The sequence below is a fragment of the Embiotoca jacksoni genome, unplaced genomic scaffold (assembly GCF_022577435.1).
Source record: "Embiotoca jacksoni isolate LCO1_2020_lvr unplaced genomic scaffold, fEmbJac1.0.p SCAF_17, whole genome shotgun sequence".
NCBI classification, from domain to species: Eukaryota; Metazoa; Chordata; class Actinopteri; family Embiotocidae; genus Embiotoca; species Embiotoca jacksoni.
Genome location: NW_027185307.1, coordinates 10,234,498 through 10,260,408, shown reverse-complemented (window position 1 = coordinate 10,260,408; position 25,911 = coordinate 10,234,498). Strand labels below are relative to the sequence as shown.

The window sequence follows — 25,911 nt, the reverse complement described above, 5'->3', positions numbered from 1 at the left end:
TGAAAAAAAATTCAAAGCGTTTTTTTAACCTGCAGGTGATCTGTGTTGGTGGCTGATTTTTTTTTTCCCGAGGGCAAAGCAAAACTGAAATTTGTAGCGTTAACAATTTCCTTGCTCTTGAAATGTAGGTGAAGTGAAACCTTTTGGAAAGAGTGATGGCCTTAATACGTGCAGTGATAGTTTGTGTATTTGTCCACATGTTTCTCTGTGATTGTGTATCCCTCAAAATACCGTATAATGAAGATACTAAAGTTTCCGGCTGACCTCCACGGTCCCCGGCACTGCCACAAGAACAGAGTGGGCGGAAGGCCTCCCACAGCTGAAAGAAAAGTGATGTTTCATTTTCTGTCAAAACAGACTTCATGGTAGAAATTAAAGAGGGGGCACTTGAGGCGAAGGCTTTCTACCTCCTGATGAGTCAATTGACACTGATTCGACTTCACTATGTGGGGTTAGGAGACAAATTACATATTTTTGATCCGAATGAAGCTTGCGTCCATTTAAATTGGGATCCTTTTTGTTTTTGTTTAACTGGCCTTTCTCAGCTGATGTAAGTGGCAGAAATATCCATCCATTCATCCATCCATTTTCTACTGCTAATTTTGGGTTGGGTTACGGTGGCCTCTACACGGACCCCAAGGCATTGCCAGGTCAGATTAGATACATAATCCCTCCAGCGTGTTCTGGATCTACCCCGGGGGCCCCTACCATTTGCACATGTCCGGAAAACCTTCTACGGAAGGTGCCCGGGAGGCATCCTAGTCGAATGCCCAAACCCCCTCCAAAATGTTGGAGTCTCTAAGGCTTAACCCGGTCACCCTGCAGAGCTGCTTGTATCCGTGATCTTATTATTTTGGTCACTACCCAAAGCTCATCACCATAGGCAACAACTGGTAAATCGAAAGCTTTGGCTTTCCAGCTGAGAACCAAGTGCTGACTTTCATCCCAGCTGCTTCCCACTCAGCTGCAAACCACAGACACATATCAACCATTATTGATTTTTTTATTAGCACTTCTCCTGGTGACAAATCAAAGGAATAAAAAGAACATAAGGTGTTGGGCCACCACGTGCCACCTGAGCAGCTTCAGCGCACCTTGGTATCGACTCTACAAGTCTGCAACTATGCCGGTGGAACACCATTCTTTAAAAAGATGTTCTCGCATTTGGTGCTTTGACGATGGTTGTGTGAGCACGGTCTAACACGTCGGTCCAAAATCTTTCATAGGCATTCAACTGGGTTGAGATCTGGTGACTGCAAAAGCCAAAGCATATACTTCACATCATTTACATCACAACATTTAGTAGTGTACTGTTTTTCATCCTTAATATATTCAGAGCATTCTTTTCTTTGATGATGACGTGTATGCCCTTGATCACTCAGTTTGCTCATTTCTTAAGAATCTGGGTCACTTATTTGTTCTTTTCTTGGTATTGAATCTCCTGTACTTATTTTACATATTTACATGAGGGATGCCTAAGGCTCATAATTATGCCTGTAGTTGAGTGTTGCTTATACGCACATGCTTTTTCTTTGCGTTTTACTTTTTCATTTCGCTCTTCACATTACTCTGAATTTGCTCCTTAATTTGTTACCACAGATAGGAAACGGTATTCTCCACTAACACGCATTCATATGTAAATATATATATATATATATATATATATATATATATATATATATATATATATTCACATATTCACAATTAGTTACAAGTAACTAACTATCAGAGGAGAGTTTCACCAAGCAATAACTAAATGCTGAAGTACCATTCCACTACCAAGAGTCTGGAATTTGTAATTCAAGTAGAAATGTATCATCGTCAACCTCTTCCCCTTCCAAATAGTGCACAAACACATTGTCTTATTTTTTAGATGATACAAAACTGTACTGATCTAAAATAATTGCACTACGTTTTGCCTGTCTTGTATGCATTATTATGAGGATGTAATTAAATTATCTCAGTATTTTAGGCAGGACCAGTGAGTGATAGTCACCAACTTAAAGCCTTTCACCTCATAAAAGGAATTATGATTATAATCATACCAAACTTGCACAAACATTCCTTTCATGGGAGCTCAGGTTGTTTTATCAGAGCTGACACCCTCTGGCGCTCCTGAAAATCTAACCCAGCATCTTGCCCGTTTCAAATAAAATTGCATTTTGTCTAATTTGTTCGTCTAATCAACTCCTCTGAGAGGATAAGAAGTCAAGAGACGGATGAACAGGGAGGGAAACGTGGCTGAATGTGGGAGGAGGTAATTGTACACGAGCAGAGTTTATCAAATTTGCAGGTGTGTGTCTGTTGTGTTGTGTCGTGTCGTGTTGTGTTGTGTTGTGTCTTGTCAGTGTTTGACCGAGCATGTGTATGTGTGGAAAATATTTTCAGAGCAAAGTTGTATCAGCATACGACTGTGTATGCATTTTGGTTTGGGGAAGATAAAGCTGTCAGCCTCAGCAAATGAAGTTGTCAAGCGCAAGACTACTTATTTCCTACTACTTATAGACTTAGTGGCACAGAGATATCTCTGACTCTGTCTCTCTCTTTTTACTTGTCTGTCATTTCTATGTATTCTTCGTTCTATTGAAATCTTACACTCTATTTTTGATACTCGCCTGACAGGCAAGCACCAGCATGTGTTATGACTATATTATTTTAAGACGTCATTGTTGCAGTCAGAACCTCAGGTCAATTGAAATGTAACACAGCTGTCATTAATACTAATCCATTGACAACTCTGTTCACGTAGTTTGTTGTCGTTTGCACATTTGGAGGCTGTGGAATTTTGAGAGGTGTGTGACCTAAAAATATTGTCAAAGGCTGACATTTAAATTATGTAAAATCTTGTTAGGCAAACTAGTTTTCTTCTGTTTTTAAACCTCTCACTTCACTTGCAACTCTGCCATACTCCGGATGGATTTTGTCTATTATAAACTGATTGAAAATGCCCCCCTGTCTTTATTGCTCTGTGATGGAAATTGACATGCTGGGTTGAGTTGATGAGAATGGGGAACTGGGCCTTCCCTTTTAACATGAGGGCTCTGCACTTCTCTTTTTACATAATGTGTTGTGCAAGTTTATTGTATTAGAATTGTAGCAATTAAATATAATTAAAATTACAATTATCTTCCTTTTCCTCCCTCTCTTTGGCTCTCTATAGTACACATAATAATCCTGAGGGTAATACAAAATGTTAATAAACTTGTGTGTGTGGTTTGGCTGTGAGAGTTGTGATTATGACTGTGTGGTTATTAGATACCTACAGGCATCTAGCTGATTAACTAAGGGATTAGACATTGTTGGATCCCACATGATGAAATGTAGGTACTATACCTACACCTGTGTGCTTTCACACTGATACAAACTGTCAGGTGCAAACAGTTGTTTTTTTTTCATATGGATCTGGGTACGCATGTTAAAGTCACATGTACATCAGCATGGAAGAAATCTGACGCTCATGTACCTTGAGGTTTTAATAATTAGAATCTTTGTTGATGATGATAAGAAATCTGTCAGCACTGATTGGTTGTTTTTCATTCCTGCCTTTGCAGTGCCGCTTTATTACAAAACCAGACAATTATAGACCACGCAGTCGTACAAGTCAACTTTATACACAGTAACTTACAGCTACTAACATGCTCTCATATCTGGATGAAAAATAGGTTATTTGACAGTGACTTAAAAAAAAAAACCCTCATTAACGCTGGATTCCCCTGGAACCAGCTGTGTTGCTTTTCGGCAACAACACGGCCACCGGAGCTGGTCATGGCCATTCCAGAAAAGTGCTAGTGATATCCCTTGCTGTGCTGCGGCACGTGTCAGCATTGTCCCAAAAAAACAGCTCTGCACTGTCCTTCGCAAGTCTAGTCTATTTTTAATAGAAGCCAGAAGCTGCCCAGAGTGGATCAGCTGGCTGGGAAGTTACACAGAGGCTCAGAGAATCTGGTCACTTTTTACAATTAAATACCCTGTGCAGACTCCTGAACGTATATCACATTACAGCATCAATGTCTACCACCCAGGTGTGCCAAATAGTAACTAACTAAAACATAACCAACTGTATTAGCTTTGTCTGTAGGCTACAGTACAATAAATTAGGAAATACCAACGCTAAACACAAAGCGGACAAAAAAAAAAAAAAAAAACATTTACAAACATATCCTACTGTCCCACATTAGAAGCATAAAAATCAAGAAAGAATAACTTAATCAGGAAATAAATAAAAAAAATTGGGCAGACAAAAGGCTTCCATTCTGAATTGGTCCTGGTGGGATATGATGCCGTGCTTACCTAAACAGTGTCGTACACATGACGGACCTGCGCCCTGTGGGATCCTTAACAAAAAGTTAATGCAACTAAAACTGTCAAATTCAGAAAAACTTGTCGTCATATTTTAAAGAAGCCAACAATGTTGTTTGGCGATAGGATGTAAACTGTAGCCATGTCAGACCTGAACCATCCACTTCAACCTCAAGAGAGATTGTGGCTCTGCTCTGCTGCATCTGTCTTTTACTTCTGAGTGAGGACAGTCATTAATTGCTTAACCTTAAGATGCTGCATTTTGACAAATTACTAATTATGCACCCTGGTGTCACGCCTAAGTGTGTAATAACCCGTCAGCCCATCAGAGGACACTGTGGCAGTGTCACGTTTTGACTTGCCTAGGCGTGAAAACTACATGCATGTGTGACCATGAATGAAGAGAGACATCATGTGACGATGTGCAAAAGTGGTGAAGCCCAAGTCGAGAAGAAAGCTGGGATTGGTTGGATGTTCATACCCAAGACTTTCACCCAGACACTAGGGTTCATGTCTTTAAGAAATCTTGTCCTAACCCTAACCAATTAGTTTGTGTGCCTAAACCTAACCAAACCATGATTGTGTCACATTTAACCCAAACCACAATCTTTTCCTAAACAACCACGTGCTCTTTGATGCCTAAATCCTATGGCTCCCCACTTTTCATGCCACATTTGTATGTTGATTTGCCAGTTTGTCTTCATGCAGTTCATATGAGCAAGAGAGCTGAGCATGTCGAGTTGCTTTGGTTCGGGTTCTTTATGTGTATGAGTTGTAATGATGTCATCCCACAATAATCCTTCCACCTCTTCATCATCTCCTCTCCTCTGATTGGGAGATGGGAGGGATGAGAGCAGCAATCAGAGCCCCATCTCCTCAAGATGATGAAAAGACCAGAAAAAATGGACGAGTGTTTATCGTGTTGTTATTGAGGAGATGTTGAAGGATATGGGAACGTGCAACATTTGATTGTAATGAAGTGATCATCATATTGAAGGATGGACTTAGTTTGAAGAAAATTTATAGAAATTAAGAAAATATAAGATACCATAGGGGAAAAAAATGTTTTATTTAATCTTACGAAAGTGGTTCGATGGAGGGAAGTTGCTTTAATTACACAGAAAATGAAGTATTGCATAGCAAAGATTGGAAGAGGGTGTAAAGAGGAAGGCATCATGAGAAGGAGAAGTGTAGGTTGTGGGAGAATGAAGAAAAAAAGAAAAGCAGGCAGAGAGAGAAGGACGCTCAGGCAGTCTGATAGACAAACACACACACACACACATACATGGACACACAAACACAGGCAAAGGTCACACAGCCATCCCTGCCACCCGGTGCTCAGGCAAACTGCTGGTAAAATGCTCAATTTCCCATCCAAATTAAAGTGTCAGTTAATATTAATGTGGAAAGTGAAGACTGTCAGACACACAACATGCAGACACACAAACACACACTCAAGCAGCGTTTACGCCCCCGCACACAGACACAAATACAGAATTTAAATCCTCGCCTGGTCAATTACTATCTGGCGATGGTGTCAGACACACAGGTCACAAAGGGGTGTGTGCGTGTGTGTGTGTGTGTGTGTGCGTGCGTGCGTGCGTGCGTGCGTGCGTGCGTGCGTGTGTGTGTGTGTAAAGCTCTGATCAGGCCCAGCATCACGTCTCGTCCCTTCTGTCACATGAAGGTTATTTCTCAATGGAGATGCAATTGCGTCCTGTATTATAAGAAGGCGGTAAAATCTACCTGTGTGTGTGTGTGTGTGTGTGTGTGTGTGTGTGTGTGTGTGTGTGTGTGTGTGTGCATCTGCACATTCGCTGCTGTTTGTGCATATTTTAAGTGTGTGTGTGTGTGTGTGTGTGTGTGTGTGTGTACGTGTGTACATCTGCACATTCGCTGCTGTTTGTGCATATTTTAAGTGTGTGTGTGTGTGTGTGTGTGTGTGTGTGTGTGTGTGTGTGTATCTGCACATTCGCTGCTGTTTGTGCATATTTTAAGTGTGTGTGTGTGTGTGTGTGTGTACGTGTGTACATCTGCACATTCGCTGCTGTTTGTGCATATTTTAAGTGTGTGTGTGTGTGTGTGTGTGTGTGTGCCCGTGTGTTGCATGCACAGCAGCAGATTGCATACAATTGCTGTTCTGTTTGTCTTTCTGTATCTTTTTTTGTGTAAATGGGGATGCTGAGGAGGGAGGGAGAGAGAGAATAATCCCTATATATCTCTTTCTTCAACCAACCGGAACATTGCTCTCGTCTTTTGCCGGGGGAACACACACACAAACAAACGCACACAAACAAACACACACAAACGCACTACCCAACCAACCATGAAATCGTAATGTCAGACCTGTTAATGCCTCTAGATAACGGCAACTGCATCCCCGCGTGGTCTTGCCCCCTTACATGTAAACACACGCACATGAATTGGAATAAACAGAGAGCTATCTGTCTCACTGACAAGAATGCTTTACTCAGTAATGGCTTGTGGATTTTTAGCTGTTTGTACTGATAACTGCAACAGAACTTGATAATTCCTGCACCCTGGGAACGCATGTCGCCTCAAAACACAGTTGTGTTTGAATGAAGGAAAAAAAACATGGGAAAATTCATCAGTGGAAATTCAAAGCCTGAATGCCCATATATTCCCAAACCTCCTGCCCAGTTTGATTTGCAGTAGTAATCCTCTTAATTCCATGTGTTATCATGGCATTTCTTCCCTGCTTATTAACAACTAATGTTCTGTATTACGTCATTTTGTGATCGTTGTGCATTTCTTTCCTAGTTATGTGAGTCATAAACCGTTGCAAAGTAGGGCTGGGTCAATTAAACTTTATGCCTTTATGCATTTACATTTTCACACCATTTTATAAGCAGTTATGCACCCGCCCCCCCCCCCCCAAAGAAACGGCCATAAAGTTTCACAGGATAGGAGCCTTACTTAAACGCACCATAAAACTTTAAAACCTAAAATTGGGGGTCGCAGTTCAAGCTGATTTTCTGCCGGCCCTGTAAACATGAAGGGTAACGTACATTCATTTGATGCATACGTTTGCAAAATACTGAACTGTCAACCATAATACATGCTTTATTCTTATTATTTTTCAATCTTTATAAAAAAAATTTTTTTTTAAAAAGAAGGTAAATTAATCTATTTTAGTGATCTATAATGGCTTAAATTTGATTATATTTCAACTTGTTTGTATCAGAATTCAGGGATTTATTCTCATTTATGGCTCTTTCTTTTTCGAGAAGCTTTAAAATACTAAACTCTGCATCCTCTTGTTGGTCCTCTTTTTGGATGTGTGGGGTATAAATTATTTTTGATTGAAAATCTCTTCAAAACTGGAAACATAAGCATATATTTTTTTGTATACCTTTATACCAACTTTGATTCTTGCAACACACTGACTGATCATTGAATGAGCACACAAATCAAAACATCAAATTACACTGAGCTGAAGTCATCTAACTGATACTCGTCTCTAATGGAGCGTCTACTTATTCAGTAGAATTTAACAGCTCAATATCTGATCAGCAGCAGGTATATCACATTCTGTGTGTGTGTGTGTGTGTGTGTGTGTGTGTGTGTGTGTGTGTGTGTGTGTGTGTGTGTGTGTGTGTGTGTGTATTTGCCTTCAATCCTGTAATTACTCTACTGTGTTCATGTGTTTGAGTTTATTAGGCTGTATGTACCTAATTATCAGAGCATAAACATGAACTTTTGCTTCTGTATGCTTCTGTTATGTTTGCTTTGGTGTACTTTCCCATCAATCTCTGTATATCTGCAGTCAGCCATGTGTGCGTGTGTGTGTGACAGGGCCAGGCTCAGTGCCACAGAGAATCACCCTGTCAGTTTCCATGTCTCTTCGTCTTCCCCGGCGGCATCACTCCTTTCCCTCGCTGCACAGATCAAAGAGCTGACACATGGCCCGATGTCCTCTCTCTCTCTCCCCCCTTCTATCTCCACCTCGCACTCTCCGACTCTCTGTCTTTCTTGCAATCTTAACCCTCTCTCCCTGTCACTCACCCTCTCTTTCTATCCTTACATCCAGCTTTCTCCCTGACTATATCAGTGGGGATTTTGATTCCATTACTGCTGAGGTCAAAGCTTTCTATGCAGACAAGGTGAGTGGAACAAAACTTGCACACACTCTCAGACCTACAGGTGTACACACAGAATCAATATGACTTTAGGCAGACATTTTATGAATCTCTGGACAAAAGAAGTCTATATATTCTGTCTGCAACAATCTAAGAATACCATCCAAAGCCTGAAACATATAACTGCAACCCTTATTGACTTTAGCATACGGGAGATTCTAGTAAGAGGCTGACTTTTCCCGCATAGATTCCTTTGTGGAAGGATTTGTTGAAGTTAAGAGAGGATTTTCACTTTTGCCCACACAAACAGCTATTTTGTTCCATATTTACTCATCAAGTTTTCCCATCTGTTACAGAGCACCACTGAACAAACAGACTTCACTGACACTGACAGACATTTTCTCGCAGCGTTGCGTTTGATAGCCGTTTGACATATGTTTGGGTTTAATGAAGTTCTTTTTTTCAGTATACTTACTGCTGCCTTAAAGCTCACACTTAAAGACAAGTAGTTCAGTTTAGGTGAAAATAAGTACCGTAATTTCCGGACTATTGAGCGCACCTGAATGTAAGCCGCACCCACTGAATTTTTAGAAAATAATTATTTTGAACATAAATAAGCCACACATGTCTATAAGCTGCAGGTGCCTACCGGTACATTGAAACAAATGAACTTTACACAGGCTTTAACGAAACACGGCTTGTAACAAAAATAAAAAATTAGTGGAAAACAGTAGCCTACCAAGAAAGTCATTGGTCACTATCTTCCTCCTCCTGTGCACTGAAACCACTGAAGTCATCTCCTTCGGTGTCGGAGTTGAATAGCCTCAGAATTGCTTCATCCGATGTTGGATTGTTTTCATTGTCGCTCTCGTTACTTTCATCCGGAGGCAAATTCCCCGCTGAGCTCATGCTGCCCTCTTCAACACGCAGCAGTCCAGCCTTTCGAAACCCGTTGAATCCATAAATTAGCCGCGTCATTGTTTAAGCCACGAGGTTCAAAGCATGGGAAAAAAGTAGCGGCTTATAGTCCGGAAAGTACGGTAAAATCACTTGTGTTCACCGAAGTTATCTTAATTTCTGACTAATTCCTGGGGTATTGTCATACACTTAATGAGCTAATAAAATAAATATATTGCCACAACAGTGTGTGTTATTAGATGGTGACAAAAGACATAGTGGAGTATTTGTTTGAGCGCAGTGTTATGCACAAATAGATCTACATTTAAATATAAACTAAGCACATGTGCCCCTCTGGCATTCAACCTAAACCATCAGCAACTCAACATGTGATCAAGTATGAGCTCAGCATGCGTTTGAGTTGTAGGGTTACAGAGCTGATATCATGCTGCCCACATGGATAAATTACTATCTCAAGCTGACTGGGGTTAAACAGCTCTTCTGCTTGAGACTCTATAGGAGGTCCACCTGCAGAGGCAAGAACATGCAGACTGAATCATCAAAGTGGCTCCAAGTGTGCAGTCAGACATAGGTTCAGCTGTCAGAGTTTTGACAATACATTAAAAAAAAAAAACACCAAAAAGCACTTTACGAGATGCTCAGAGCCACATTTTACAGGTATAATAACCCACGCTGAACCAGGGTCAGGCAAACCTGATGCAGCTTTCTGTTCTTGCACTTACTTTACGTTTAACAAAGAAAATAAATGATGTCATGCTTACGACCTGTTAACATTTACAAAGTACACAAAATCCTATGCCTGGAGTTGAGCCTCTCAGGCGAGCATAGCCTAAACGTCATTCATGGATCTAAATCTACAATGACTGCCTTTAAAAATACAATTGGAATGGCTTTAACACACTCTTCACTTTTTTTTCTCTTTAGCACAGCAATGTCTTCCTGCAATATTTGTGAAAATGTCTGTTTGATCAGTGGTTGTGAGATAAATACCTCTGTAGAGATTAAAGAAAACCATACCCATAACTGACAGACACCAGGTACAGTAAGTAGGAAAGAACATTTAAAAAAAAGGTTAAATGCACAAGTTCAATACTTTGAAAAATGTACCAGCAAAATAAATAATTAAATAAATACATACAACTAAAACTGATTCTACAAATTGCCCGTAGGTGTTAATATTCTTTGTTTCTGTCTGTGTGTGTGTTGGCCCTGGGATGGACTGGCGATCTGTCCAGGGTGTATCCTGCCTTTGCCCAAAGTGAGCTGGGATAGGCTCACTATCCCCCCCCCCCCCCCCCCCCCCCCCCCTCATGACCCACCCTGTTCAGGAAAAGCGGGTATAGATGATGGATGGATGGATGGACAACTAAAACTGTAAAATCTCATCCAGGGCATTAAAGGGGGTCAAATGAGTTGAGATTGGTAACATGAAAGATGATGGGGATAAGTGTTAGTTATATATATAAAAAAATAAATCATGCACATTCAATGGGGATATTATAGTGATATATAACAATTTGCATTTTTGCAAGAGACAGAATAATCTTTGCAGATTTAACATAACGCAGTACAGGTTCATGGTAGTGCTTCTCCAGAGACCTTGAATGATGTGAAGTGTGCCAGAGTCCCTGGCAAAACAAGAAATTTGATCATGTAGGTATATTTAGGCAAAACTATCCAAGGTCATTACAAAAAAGAAGTTAATTATCCCAAGAAGCGTATTTTCCATTGTTTGTAACAAGCAAAATGTCAAACCACAAGTACGGTCCATTAAATAATGAATACGGGGTAAGTCTCTCTCTCACACACACACACACACACCTTAGAGAAAAGAAATGCAGTGCCTTTCTGATCTTTGTGCTGTGTCACTGCGTTTCGTTGATCAGACCCCACTGATGCGCACTGTTAGCTGTACAGCTTGAAATGCAGATCCAATACCTCATCGTACACATAAACACACACACACACACACTCACAACGACATGCATATGATCACACACTCGCACACACATCACAGCATGGGATGCCTTCAGCTGTGCCACTCTCCTGTTTCCTTTCGCCTGTTTTCTCTCTCTCTGTTGCTCTCTGTAATATCAGGCCCTTTTCACAAATATCACAGGTTAACCAAAAAAAAAAAAAAAAAAAGAAGCAATGCCTTCTTCCGTGAGAGAGAACAGACTGCTTTTGAAGCAGAACAATGGGGAAAGTTTGAGGCGTTCCTTCAGAGATTTGTTGCAAACGGTGAATAATTCTGCATAAATGGAAGGGAGAGAACAGAAAAGCATCCGCAAGGGACAGAGAGAGACAAGGGGGTGCAGAGATGGAGGGATGATGGAAGAGAAGGGGAGCGGAGGGAGGATGGATGGGATCAAACAGAGCACAGCGAACAAGTTTGTGTGAAGTGACTGCACTGTGTGTGTGTGTGTGTGTGTGTGTGTGTGTGTGTGTGTGTGTGTGTGTGTGAGAAATAGAGAAGTCGGTGTGTTTTAGGAGGAAAGAGACACGGTGGATAGAGAAAGAGATGGAGGGAGAGAAAGCCAGAGCGTGGTTGTTTACCTGGATGCTGTAGTTTAGGGCCACTGACTGGAACCTCTACATTATTCAGCAACACGACCCTTAGACAGCCAGACAACAGTAAAACACTGATTTATACCTCTCTCCATCTCTCTATCCCTTTCTGTTTTTCTGTACTCTGTTATCCTCCTATCCCTTATCTCTGCCTGGGAATTTTTTTCAGTGCTGTCTGTGTATGTGTGCATCTGTCTGATTGTGTTTTGTTGCTTGTGTGTGTGTGTGTGGTTCTATTTTTCTTTATGTGTGTAGGGCTGCAAGCTGATCGAAACAGCTGACCAGGATCTAACAGACTTCACTAAGTGTCTTGCAGTCATGTTGGAGGAGATTCAGAAGCAAAAGATACAGGTAATGTGCCCAACACTCATACTCTGATGTTTTTACTCTCACAATGCTTTGAACTTTGCCTGAGATTTATATTATATTTACCTTAAAGAAATACATTAACATTTTGGGAAACATTTTAACAATGATGTACACAACCAGTGGTGTGAATGATGTTGGCTGTTTTGTGTTTTCGGAAAAGCCCAAAAAAGGAAGAAAAAAACTGTGGGCCCGTCTGTGATTCAGACAAAGATAATTGTAAGGTTGCCTATCCTTTAGTCCATCTTTCTCTTCTGCCTTGTGGGCGCTTTAAGCTCCTATTGGCTCAACATTGTGGTCACGTTGCAGAAGTTCTCACATCATGGCAGAAATATTCTGACATGCTAGTACTTTTGTTGAGACATTGTGAGGTATCCCAGATGTGGAATCACTTTTTGTCAACTACACTAGATAAAATGATAAATTGTAGTGTCTGAAGCTCATTTACAGTCCCGCTGCATTAGGTCTTTCTAGTGGGGCTATATTTGTGCTAATATCGTGTAGTTTGTATGCCTGTATACAGCTCGCTAATCAACGTGGCATATATTGTTAAATTCCTAAATAAGCTGAAGAGAAAAAACCTTGTGTTGTGGTTTTACGGATGGTGAGCTGCCGAGCTATTTCTTGGACGGGAGCAGTGACTTCCTGGTACAGCATATATCCCTCCATAAGAACTCCACCTGTTGTTTTTGTATGGGTTAAATACATAAAATATATTGTGTTGATTGAGTGAGCTTTACACGTACCTCCTTTTTTTTATTCCCTAAACTAACCACATGTTGGCTTAATATGTAACCGACACATATGAGGCATCAATCTTTTCAGCTAGCTCTTGGTATAAAAAGCAAAAGATGCATATTTTCAAAAATGTTGAACTATTCCTTTATTGTGGTTTCTTTTGTTCGGTATAGCAGTGATATAAGCAATGGTTTTTTTTTTTTAATTTGACATAGTTACACTTATTAGTAAGACAAGCTGAAAACGTAGAACTGGGTAAAACAAATAAGTAAAGCTTTACTCTCCCTCAGTGTCTGAGTGTTTAGTGCCCTCAAGTAAGGCAGTGAGTCCTCGGGTACTTAAAATGAGGTGCTTAGAGGTCAGTAGTGTTGGACTGTGTGTTTTTTTTACTGGTGGCAAATCCCGGGTGTGAATGTGTGTGGGTGTCCAGATATTTAACGATATCTCTGCCGGAAAAGAACATCCACGCTCGCTCAATGTTCCCCGAAGATAGTAGCTGATGAAAAATATAGTTGGAATAACATGAGCCACATTTACACCTACACATAAAATGCAAAGTGTGATTTGCCTGTTTTATAATTTATTACTTAACTTAAGTCATGATCTTTTGAAAGTGTGAAGCATTTCTCAACACCTTGATATCGAAAACTGTAGAATGAGCTGACAATCAGATAGGAGGTCCGGGTCCAGCAAGCTGCTGCAGTCAGACACGCACCGTAATCTGATCCAGAGATCGACTCACTTTCCAAAATGTCTGTTGAAGTGCACAGAATGTCCATAGAATGAGCAACATGAGTAAACAGTATATTTTTAATTTCAACAATCCTAATTATTGTTCAAATGAGTCGTATCATGTGACATTATGTTTTGTCTATTTATCTGTGTTCCATCTGCCCTTCCTCTTTCTTCTCTCTTTTTATTCCTTCTCTATCTTTCTATTTTGTCCATTATTAGAATTTTTAAGCAGAATGCTGAGTGTTGCTCCAATCACTTCACATCTCTAAGCTAATGAGAAACCATGGAGAGGACGCTCACAGACATGCAAACATGCACGCCATCTCACATGTACACGTGTTGCCACATTATGCGCTGTCACTTTGCTTTTTTTTTTGTTTTAATGGTGGTTGGACTTTAAGAGAAGATATACTTTTGTCCTTCCCTTCCATGGGCCTTTTTTCTCTCTCAGCCTCGCTAATATTTAATCTGCTTTTGAACTGAGTGTTTGTCCGTCTGTCTGCCTGCGAGAGATAGGAGCCTGGTAATCAGTTTTTTGATGCTCTTTAAGAGTTGCTGATGATGACTTTTTTGTTTGTTTGCCAGGATTTGTCCTCTTTTCTTTACCCACTATAACTCTTACTGAAACTTTTGTTCCCTTTAGCCCTCAGAATATGCATAGGTTATATAAAAGTAGTACTTTTCCAATGATTTAATATCATGTCATGTTCTCTTTTTCACTAAGTTCCATCCACTTAGCCTGTTAAATGAATTAAATAGGTAGATGAAATAATAAGAGGGGTGATTTGCAGATTACTGAGCATTGTGCTGGTTTTAAGATTCAACATATTAGCCCCTGAATGGTTTCCTTCATACAGCTTAGCGCTTGATTTCGAGAATTTATCTCATTTTGTGTCTGGTGAAATCCCACTGAATGGTATCTGAGGATTATGGTGGGTGCATCAGTATGTGTTTGGTTGTTTTTTTTGCATTCATATATATATATATATATATATATATTTATATATGTGTGTATGTCTGCGTGTACTTTGAAAAGTGTGTGTGCCTATCTATATTGTGCATGTGTTTATGCAAGGCCAGAGAGTATGTGCCTGCACCTGTTTACATAAATTTGTCTATGCACTTGTTAAAGTGTGTGTGTATCCCATCGTCTAGTGTGTGCGCTGATCTATTTGTCTTGTCTTGGCTCGGTGTAGTTAGCTTCTCTCATGTTGCTTCACCGTTGCAGACATAAGCAGCCCCACTGTTTTCATTTTCGTTTTGTCTATCTCTGGTTATCTGTTCATCATCCTCAATAAATGGCCATGAGTTTTTTTTGTGTCGATCTCACTGCCATCGTTGCTCGCTCCGGTTCCCCCAGCCAACCTGGAGACAGAGGAGTCGGATCGGTCGAGCTAGCTTGTTAAGTTTTCTTCATTCAGTCATGAGATTCTCCTTGCCCAGCTTGTAGGTTTGTTTTTTTTAGTAAACAAACATGAAATAGGAACAAATATAAATTCCTACAGTCATATAGTGTTTGATATGCGCAGCTGACACAACAGAAGCGTTGGTGGAAAGTCAAGATAGCTGGTGTGTCATTGGAGGTTGAAACACAATACAGGTTTATTTTTTCTTTAGTCATAGTTTCATGTTCTCTTTCATCATGCTTTACTTTCTCTGAGCTTTTGTGTCCTCTATATTGTCAACTTGATGTGAATTCTGTGCTAACTTTTGGTCCCTCAACTTTCATTTCTCCTTTCATTTACTCCCTCTGGTTGCAGCTTTGGCTGTGTCAGGGTAATATTGTATATACAAATGATAGAAAAATGTCTTCCTAGAAAGCAATAGCAAAGGTGGGAAGGACACCACAGATGAATTTGGTACATTTGGTACACTTTAAGGTTAAATCCAGCAGTTTTCTGTATTTTTATTTATGAAAAAAAATATACTTAAAAAGATATAAAACTAACAATAGACAAATTCAACTATCGAATACTATTGATGCAACTTATTCTTCTGTGCAATGTCCCAACCTTGTGATCCAAATGCACATTCATGAACCACATTAGCAGACTGGGTGACACAGTCCTGCAGCTGTAAATAGGATAGGATTTACAGCTGTTCGAGTAGGGTTTGTTAAAAGCTATAGTGCCTAGCTGTTTTGGAAATTATACTCAAACTTTTTAACCTGTTTTTGAATATTTAAATTGTAGGAATATTTGGGCTAAGAACCCGAGAGTGAACATAAGTTTGAAAGTTTTGAGAAGCAGACAAATGCATTGCTAATTTTAGTCTTTTAATGGGATTTGTCAATGCAATGGAAACAATATACAGTAACACCAGTCTTATCACATGAAGACCAGGTTTAGAGAGGAAACTTTGGAAAAAATGTTCTTGTGTTTGTTCCATGTCTGAAGTAATACAAGGAGTTGTCTGCGTGGGTTAATACAGTGAGATTTAGATGATCGTGTTTTCTTTCTATTAAATCACTGTGAGGTATGTGACAGCAAATTTTCATAACCTTTCTAACTCTCTCTCTGTCTGTGTCTGTCTCCATCTCTCTCGCAGAGGGGAGTTTGTTTGCACTGTTGTTGTTTACAGTTTACGTGATGTCTCTGCAGGTGGGCAAGTCAGCCAGATGTTGAAATAGCCTCAATCTCAGCACTTGGCTTTGTTTCAACTGCATCCTCTAAGACAGGAAGTTAGTTACAACACATTTAGTTTGTTAAATTGTGGACCCATCATGAGCTAAAGTACAATTTTGATCTGAGCTCTTTTACTTGTTGAAAAAAGTTAAATACACTGAAGCAATAGCTCAGTAAAGATGCATTTCTGAGTGGTAAAATGAGCAAGGGACACTGCAGGAGGTTCCTGTGCTGTAATTACAAATGGGTTAATCCATGCACGCACAAAGGAAAAAACCACATCTGTCATTATATCAAATGACTAGTTTTAGTGGGAAGAGTTGTACAGTCATGTGAAATGAAGGGGAATAGTTACGTTTTCAACACACCTGAATAAAGAAAAGTTTGATCCTTATTAAAACAGTACCATACGGTATAAAATATGTGACATATTTAAACAAATTGCATAAAATTTATAATTTTTCGTTTAATTCTAATTCAAATGAAAAAATAAACAGATCAGTCACATTAAAAAAAAAGTAGGTACAAACATCTTCAAATCCATCAAATTTGAATTAGAGGTCGATGTCTAGAACCTCATGAGACAGTGACAGGTGGAGATTTAAATGGATCTCCAAATTATTTGAAATAAATCATGAGGAAAAGCATCTACGAGTGGTGTCGATTTTGTCGATGCAGTCCATTTGATGCAAAAATAAGTTTCCAAGAGTCCCCAAATTTTCTCTCAGGATGTACAGTGACTCTGGCATCTCTTGATGACAAATGCATGTGTCTACAATTAGAAATAAATACATTTGATTTGATTTTGGTGTGCCAGGAAAAAAAAAAACTTTCGCAGTCCAAAGGGAACATTAGAGCAGTTTGACAATGACCATGGGCAAAGATCAGGCCTCTTGGAATAATGACCTGTGGACAGACCACTCAAAGATTGCTTGTGGAATTTGTTTAGAACAGAAACAAAAGACATGTTTGTCACCAACCAAACACAACTTTTGTGATAAGACCCTCATCATCACTGTGAAGCAAGGTGGAGGAAATATTATCATTTAGGGTTGCTTCAAAGCCTCAGTCAATCAGCAAGCCAATGTGACTGGTGATTTGAAATGACAGAAGAATATTAAATCTATTGATATCTTTGTTGGATAAATGATTGATCATTTTCTTTGTTGTGTTGTTCAAGTATGCCACCTTTAACTGTTAAAATATTTAGAAAAATGCAATACTTTCCATGGGATGCACATGTTTTTTTAACATGACAAAACATTTTAAGATTTAGAAATCTGACATGATTGGCTCCTTTTTTGCTTTTAATATTTAGGTGCAGCTAAACATTAAAAGCCAACATCTAAAAACATGATATAAACATTTTTCACCTCTTGCAATCTGTTTGTTTTTCTGTTTATTTTCAGTTTGTGGGTGAAGTGAAAACATGGAGGTGATTGATGGCGTTTTGGTTCATTTTCTGCGCTGGTGTGACTGTCAGTCGTCAGCCTGTGACAGCGCCTTTGCCCTCAAGACTCTGTTGGGTTTTAAGGCTGTCAGCACTGGTGCTTGACTGCTCGGGGACTTTGTATAAGGATATAACTGCTGAGAGCAGTAAATATCCTACTTAAGTGAACTGCTGGCTCAAAGTAAAGAAGAACCGTATTTCAGCTCTGAGGTTGCAGGAAATAGTATTAGTTTAAGTAATCCACTTAGCTCACTTGATTTGCTCTTAACATATTTGCCTCTAGATTCAAGAGACTGATTTTGTTTACCCTCATTACAATGGCCCACTTTCATTCTTTGATCTACCACTGATTGTGTATCTGTTCTTCATTTTTGTTTCTTTCTCTCAGCCTGGTGTCCTTGCTTTTTGTTTCTTCTAATGCTAACTTGTCCCAGTGGCTTTTGTTGTTTTACCTGTTTGGTTTTTTTTGTTTCTTTCTTAAATGATAAGGCAGTTGATATTCTGTGTTTTTAATATTGTCAAATTCCCATAAAAATGCATTCAACTCACTCCCAGTACTTTCTGACTTCCCCAGATTGCCTGTGGCTCTAAAGTTCATTAAGTTACTACGCAATCTAAATTACAATTAATACACTGCATTGTCCATGTTCATGAACCAGTAGTAAAGGAACAATTCATTGTTTCACTGTGTTTCTTGTTCTCGTGTTAATGATTTATGCTAAGCAATAGACCTCTATGGCTCAGAGAAAGATATACTGTATGCATCAGGTTATGGCTACACAAAAAAAAAAAATCACATTTGGTCAGTTTGTCTTTGGTTTTGGTCTTTTTAGTTGGATTTGTTGACAATAAGTGAAGTATATCTTCAGACTTATGCTCTAACTTCACCGAGGAACTTGTGTTTTTGGCCCAGTTTCTTCTTTAAGTCTATTAGTTACCAGGTTACAGCAGATTTCATTCACATTTGGTGAGAAGAAGTGGTTACTTTGGTGCCTGTTGCACCGCATTTACAAAGCTCTTTGAATTTATATCTGTAAAACATCTGCAGCATCAACAAATTTGATCTAATCCTCACAATCTTGACAATAATACATTTCTATGATTTTTATATGCTATATTCCTCTTGTAAAAATACTTACCAAAATGTTGTAGTTGCATTTTACTCACTCTTTCGAAGGAATACTTCAAAATATTATGGCAATTCTCGTATAGACAGCTCTAGAAATGCATTAAAATCAACAAGTAGTCTTTCTTCAGACTCACTTGATATTTTGCACAGTTTATAAATTTGATAAATTACAAGTTTTCATCCAAAAGTAGGCTTCCATCAGTCAATTAGTAGATTGTCTGTCACAATGTGTATTATTTGGCTCTAAATGCAGCTAAGCTTTTATTTTTTTACTTTTCTGCAGCCAGTTCTGTCACTTTGCCACAAACGGATCTTGTGTTGCTTCAGTGAAGCAAACAGCAGGATCCTGCTAAAGGGACCGACCACTATAACAAAGCATGGCATTTTTCTGTCTCATAAAACTCTTTTTCTCTTTCCAGGTGGATACGATAGTGACACTGGGCGGTCTGGCAGGCAGGTTTGACCAGACCATGGCAGCTGTCGAGACTCTCTACCACGCTCTGTCCATGACACAACTCCCCCTGTTGATCATACAGGAAACAAGCTTGGTGTATCTACTCAGACCCGTGAGTGCATTACAAACCCACAGTAAACTCACAATCTCCCTTTGGCATTGATAAAGTCTTTTGTCTATGTATCTTCTCAGCCGTAGCCACAGACACGCAGAAAGAAAAAGAGAGACGCATTCATGCAGTGAGCTCAGGCTGAACAAATGCAATCAAACTTTGAAAACAGTCGCCTTCAACAAAGCTAATAGGAAGAAGCATGTATTTAGCTATAAACTTTGAGGTTGAGGACTGTTGTTTGCTCTGCATGTCTAACATCAAATTTAACTTATTCTCGTGACGAAGCTAGCCACTAGTTGTTGATCTGTGGGAGGACAGTCTACTCCGCTTTTCTTTCAAATTGCTGTGCAAAGTTGTGGTAGACTTATTAAATGCTAGGTTTGCGTGTTTGCACTACACCTGATTTTTGTTTATTTTTTTAAGCAGGACTTTTTGAAGATTGTAGTCGTCTTTGCATGTTTCTGGTGTTTCAACCGAAGAATCTTACCTTACACAGTCTCACATGTTTAATCGGAGCCCGGTAGCAATGTGTTCTTCTTGTACTCCTTTTGTTGTTTAATGGCGGCTGGCAAACAGCTTTTACGTGCATTACTGCCACCTTCTGGCCGGTACATGTTATTATCAGGTGCTGGAAAAAACAAATCTTTAATGACTGTTCCAAAATGTGAAAAACCATCTCTATTAAATGCAAAAACCAAAAACTATTGCTACTACTAGTACGAGTGAAGTTGTACACTACCTGTTAATATATTATTTGTTCACTTCAAGAGGACACACACTCACTCACTCACTCACTCACTCACTCACTCACTCACTCTTCTCTGCTTGTATGGTGCCCCAATTTGCTGTTGTGTTAGAGACAGCGTCTTTTGATGCTCCCAAATAGTTTTTCCTCAATACCACCCACTCTCTCATGCTCTTCTCCTCGGTTGATTGAATTTACAAGTGAGCTGAACGGCCACCATTTGGGACAGAAACTGCCCCCCGCTCTCTCCTTCCCCCTCCCCTCCTCACCCCCCTGTTGTTTATTTGCAGGTCTTCAGGACAAACTACTTACTGTCACACTTCCTGATGACACCTTGTAATACCTTAAGTAAACCTCCCACTCATACACTCTCTTCCTACTTGTCATTATTCCAAAGACGTGTTGTCATTTGCTGCTTCATACCTCGACACCTCCAATTAATCTTACTTCAGTGAGGGTAAATTAAGCTCATTTGTCAACACAGCTCCAATTCGCCAGCGACTGATGAACGCAGACGCCTGTACATGAAGGTGAATGCAACCTTCGAAAGGCCCGCTGCTATTTGTTCAAGTTACATCTGTAATTGAAGTGTTTACAACTTTTGCCAAATATCCTCACCACCCGTCTTTCATGCAATCACAGGTTCGTTACGTGCTTAGCGTCAGGATTTGGTGGTACAATCAATACATACAGGGCCGCTCATGTTCTGTACACAGTCGAAACACACACAGACAACAAATTGGGACTAGAGCTAAATTACCATTTTTGTCCATTTTGCACAAGTGAGGATTATGTCTCCTGAAAATATAGCTTACATTGTCACCCTTAAAGCTACTTATAAATATGATTCCCCATTAAACCTGCATATTTAATAAAAGGAGTGAGACATACTTCTTCATCTTAAATTAAATCAGTGCATGTCTTTCTCAAAGACATGCTTTAATCTAATCAGGATTGTGTCTGTTTGTGTTATTTTTTTTCCCAAAAGGTGTAAAAGTATTATTATGCCATCTTTGGGAAATATGCAGAAGTCATGTGTTTTGTATAGCTGGCTCAGAGCATTGCATAATTCTCATGTCTTTTATTAAATTATGCGCAAGGACACTGTATGCTTTTTGATTCTGAGTCCCTTCACAACAAGAGGATGTTTTAATCAGTGTTGTTCCTGAGGTAGTGCTAAATTTACTCAATTTGTTTATATATATATATAAAAAAAAAAGTTAATTTGCTTTGTTCGTTTATTTCTCGCTATCTGCTCTATTGAGTCTCGGTTGGAGGACCAAGAAGAGCCACGGTTACTCAAATTAGTTTCCCAGACCCTGAAGATGCTTGAGAGAGCTGGCTCTCTCTGTTGTGGTACACCCAATGCACAACACTGTGTCAGCCCAATCTATGCTATAAATCACTCTAGCAACACACACTCTAGGTCAGAACTGCAAGCTTGTTTACCTGATGCCCTTTTGACGAGTGAAACTTGTCAGTGCAGGAGCTGATTTAAATGATGAAGTGCGATACCTGAGGTACGTTAGCTCATCCGAACTTCTGTGCTGGAGCAAGATAGCAAAGATGTGGCCTTCAAATGTAAAACAAAAATAAACATGAGGTAAAGAACTGACCCAGGACAGTCTGTTCTTTTCTGAAATGTATAATTTAGGGCAACGAATGCAAGAAAACGAAGATTCTCTGTTTTGTTTCTTCTTGTTAAATGTTATTACAAAAAAAACATACAGTAGTAGTATGGTAGTAACATTAATTTTGAAATGACTTATAATATGCAAACATGACAGTTAAAGTTTTCTTTCTGTTCTGACAGTCTGGTAATTCCCTGACCTTGAGCATCTGCGTGGTGTTTCGCTGCCGAGTGCAAAGTGCACATGTGGGAGTTGAGGAGCTGACGGGTGGGAGATGGGAGACTATATGCAGACAACAGACGTCTCAGAACTACATCTGTCAATCCACTATGTGATTTTATCAACATGAGCCACTAAATACTCAGAGCAAACTCAATGACTGAATAATGCTTAAAATGTAAATAAAGCCTTTTATTAAATTACTCCCCAGCCGGTACTGTTGGTAATGCACTCTGCACTGAACTATAAATTAGTATAAGTGATTCATACAGTACCTGTTGTCCACAGCTGCTTTATACTGCATACAAAGCTTCTCCTTTGGCTCATTATATTCCTGCAGCCATCTGAGGGCAGCAGGATAGATATGTTGAAAAATCTGCAGCATCTGATTTGAAGAGTGCCGTGCATGAACCGTTATTCATGGTGTTGATCTTTATCAAATAATATTTATCAAATTTTATGTTTATTATTCTTAATTCTTTATCATTGCAAACATGACAGTGTTCCGACAAACTTCTTGACCCTCACCAGTCTGGTTTCAAGGCAGGACACTCAACAGAGACAGTCCTCCTTGCTGTCTCTGAGCAGCTTCACACTGCTAGAGCAGCCTCTCTCTCTTATGTCCTGATCCTTCTTGACCTTTCTGCTGCATTTGACACAGTGAACCACCAGATCCTTATTTCCTCCCTTCAGGACCTCGGTGTCTCAGGCTCTGCTCTCTCCCTGTTCTCATCCTACCTCAACGACCGCACCTACAGGGTAACTTGGACAGGATCTGTGTCTGAACCTTGTCTTCTCACTACTGGTGTCCCTCAAGGCTACGTCCTGGGTCCCCTCCTCTTCTCTCTGTACACCAACTCTCTCGGCTCTGTCATTCACTCACATGGCTTTTCCTACCACAGCTATGCTGATGACACCCAACTAATCCTCTCTTTTCCCTGATCTGAAACAGAGGTAGCCGCACGAATCTCTGCCTGTCTGACTGACATCTCTCAGTGGATGTCCTCACACCACCTGAAAATCAACCTCGACAAGACCGAACTGCTCTTCCTTCCGGGGAAAGACTCTCCCACCCACGACCTGACTACTACCTTGGACAACTCTGTGTTATCCCCGACCCTGACTGCTGGGAACCTCGGCGTGACACTCGACAGTCAACTCTCTCTTACTGCCAACATCACTGCAACAACACGTTCCTGTAGATACATGCTGTACAACATCAGGAGAATACGTCCTCTTCTCACTCAGAAGGCGCCGCAAGTTCTGTTCCAGGTTCTGGTCATCTCACGTCTAGACTACTGTAACTCCCTCCTGGCAGGTCTACCTGTTAGCGCCATCCAACCTCTGCAGCTCATCCAGAATGCCGTAGCTCAACTGGTCTTTAACCTCCCGAAATTCACTCGCACTACTCCGCTCCTCCGCTCCCTTCACTGGTTACCAGTAGCCGCCCGCATCCCTTTCAAAACATTGGTACATCCAGGACATGGTCAAACCTTACATCCCAGCCCGCTCCCTCCACTCTGCATCGGCCAATCGGCTTGTTGTTCCCTCACTGCAAGCTAAACACTCTACAAAATCACGACTGTTTGCTGTCCTGGCTCCTAAATGGTGGAATGAGTTCCCCACCGACATCAGGACAGCGGAAACTCTGTACATCTTCTGCCGCAAACTAAAAACACACCTCTTCCGACTTTACCTTGAACAGTAGAACTTTAGTAATGCTTAAAATGGCACTTACTTATAGCACTTTGTAGTTTGGCTTTCTTGAAGAACTTGTATTTTCTTGATTCTTGTTGTTCTGGGTTTTGTAACCTCATGGTTGAAATGCACTTATTGTAAGTTGCTTTGGACAAAAGCATCAGCTAAATGAAATGAAATGTAATGTAATGTAATGTAAACTCAAAAACCTAAAATATTTTACGAAGATCATTTAAATTGAAAGTGATACCAAATTATGGACTCAACCACAAAGATCATTTTAAACAAAACCGGGTCAAAATCCAGTACAAAGGCCTTCTAATTTGAAATGAGTGCTTTGAATATGAAACGGATACAGGAAGTCATAGTATTCAGCCACCCATTGTTTGAACTTTATCACTAGAGGGCTGCCCCAACTGTTGCGGTTCAGCCAATGCAAGTAAAATGCAATATGTACAGTAACATTATAAGCATGTTTATTCTGCCTCATACTTGATAAATAACAAGCATTGCGTTAGATTTGTCACCTCCCAGCTTTATAAAATTAAACACTCCCCCTTGAGTTCCACCTTCATCCCTCCTCTTCTTTATGTTTCAGCTCAAAACGTGTTATCCCGGTGTGCAGCTCTTCCTCCAGCCAGAAAACAAAACATTCTTATTCTCAGCCTCTCCTGCATATGTGTGTTAATGTGCAGGTGCACATGAATTTGCTTTCATTTTCTCTGTTCCTCCATACAATGTCTCACTCTGACACACTTACACAAAGATGCTGTGTTTATCTATAGAAAACAACCTTCGGGTTGTTTCCTGAACACTAAAAAACTCTAAAGCTTAGACTTTTCCCATAATTCCTTCCCTCTGGCTCTGCACCTCCAGCAAGCCAGCAAAGGAAACTCTACTTTAAACATGTCACACTTTAAACATTTCAAATTCTTAATTGAGTGTTTTTGTCTTTGTCTGTGCTCGGATGATTCTTTTAGATGACTGATGTAAGATGTTGCTGTCAACACTTTTTGTCTTTGTGTTAATGCTTGGCTGTATGGCAGTTCAAGCCCACATGGCTTGCAGATATTTATAGTTTTGATGATGTACATAATTTCAGGTGCTTTTGGTTTCACTGCGCTCCCTTTCCAAATATGTGCTGTAATGGAATTGAGGTGATTCTTTGTATATTTTTGTATCCTCTGTGAATGTGTTTTGACCTTTTCATGTTCCAGCATCAGGCTTTATTATAACGGGCATTCAGAGCAGTCATTATTCAACCTGAAGAGTTGAACACTACCCTGCACCTACACTGTGTGATTCTCTTTCTTTTTGTCTCCCAGGCCTAGTTTCTCAAAGGGATATTGTAACATTTGGAAGTTTGTAGAACACTTCATAATATATGGCACATTTCTTCATCTTGTCTTTCAGGCAGTGGCACCATTGGGAACTACATATTACCACTGGCAGCTATTCTCCTTATCCTATTCTTTCTGAAATACAAACTGACATCACACTATACACTGCCTGTTGGCAAGTGAGGTATCCATAACAGTACTTTTGAAGTTTAAAGTTGATTGTTAGTACATTTATGGATGTTGGTACAAACATCTTTTGACTTCCCATGACACACAATAAAATAGACTATAATTCAAAATGGCAAGGTCTTCTTTTTAAGTGTGGGTAGGAACTGAAAATGGGCTCCAGCTTTGACAGGAGCAATAATTTATTTTAATGAGCCTTGGTCCCTTGGTGGAAAAGCTAAGGGTCTCAGTTGGGGATGAACAAGTTTAAGAAGTCTCGCTCCACATTTGTTTTCTCTTTTCATTATTTTTTTTGTGTCATTGTTTTCACACACACAGACAGACACACACACACACACACACACACACGTTTGTCTTTCTATATTTGTGAGGACACTCATTGACGTAATGCAACACCCCCCTCCCCTCCATCCTCCCCTCCCGCTTTAACTATCACATGTATTGCCCAACCCCAACCTTAACTTGTTTATAACCTTACCCCTAAAAATGTACCCTCAAATTGTCCTTTGAAGTCGTGAGGACCAGCCTAATGGTTAATGATTTTTAACTGAAATTGGTCCACATAACTATAGAGAGACATGTACAGACTTACACACACA

The 25,911-nt window shown here is 39.9% G+C and overlaps 1 protein-coding gene across 5 annotated transcripts in view; it reads left to right on the top strand.

Moving 5' to 3' along the window:
* The window catches only part of tpk1 (thiamin pyrophosphokinase 1), a 70,182-nt gene that overhangs the window by 18,738 nt on the left and 25,533 nt on the right, over positions 1-25,911 (top strand). For all 5 annotated transcript variants that reach the window (XM_069151558.1, XM_069151560.1, XM_069151559.1 and 2 more), the window contains exons 5-7: positions 8,351-8,423; positions 12,141-12,236; positions 19,347-19,493. In XM_069151558.1, the coding sequence (XP_069007659.1) occupies positions 8,351-8,423; positions 12,141-12,236; positions 19,347-19,493 (316 nt within the window). The remainder of the gene's footprint in view (positions 1-8,350; positions 8,424-12,140; positions 12,237-19,346; positions 19,494-25,911) is intronic.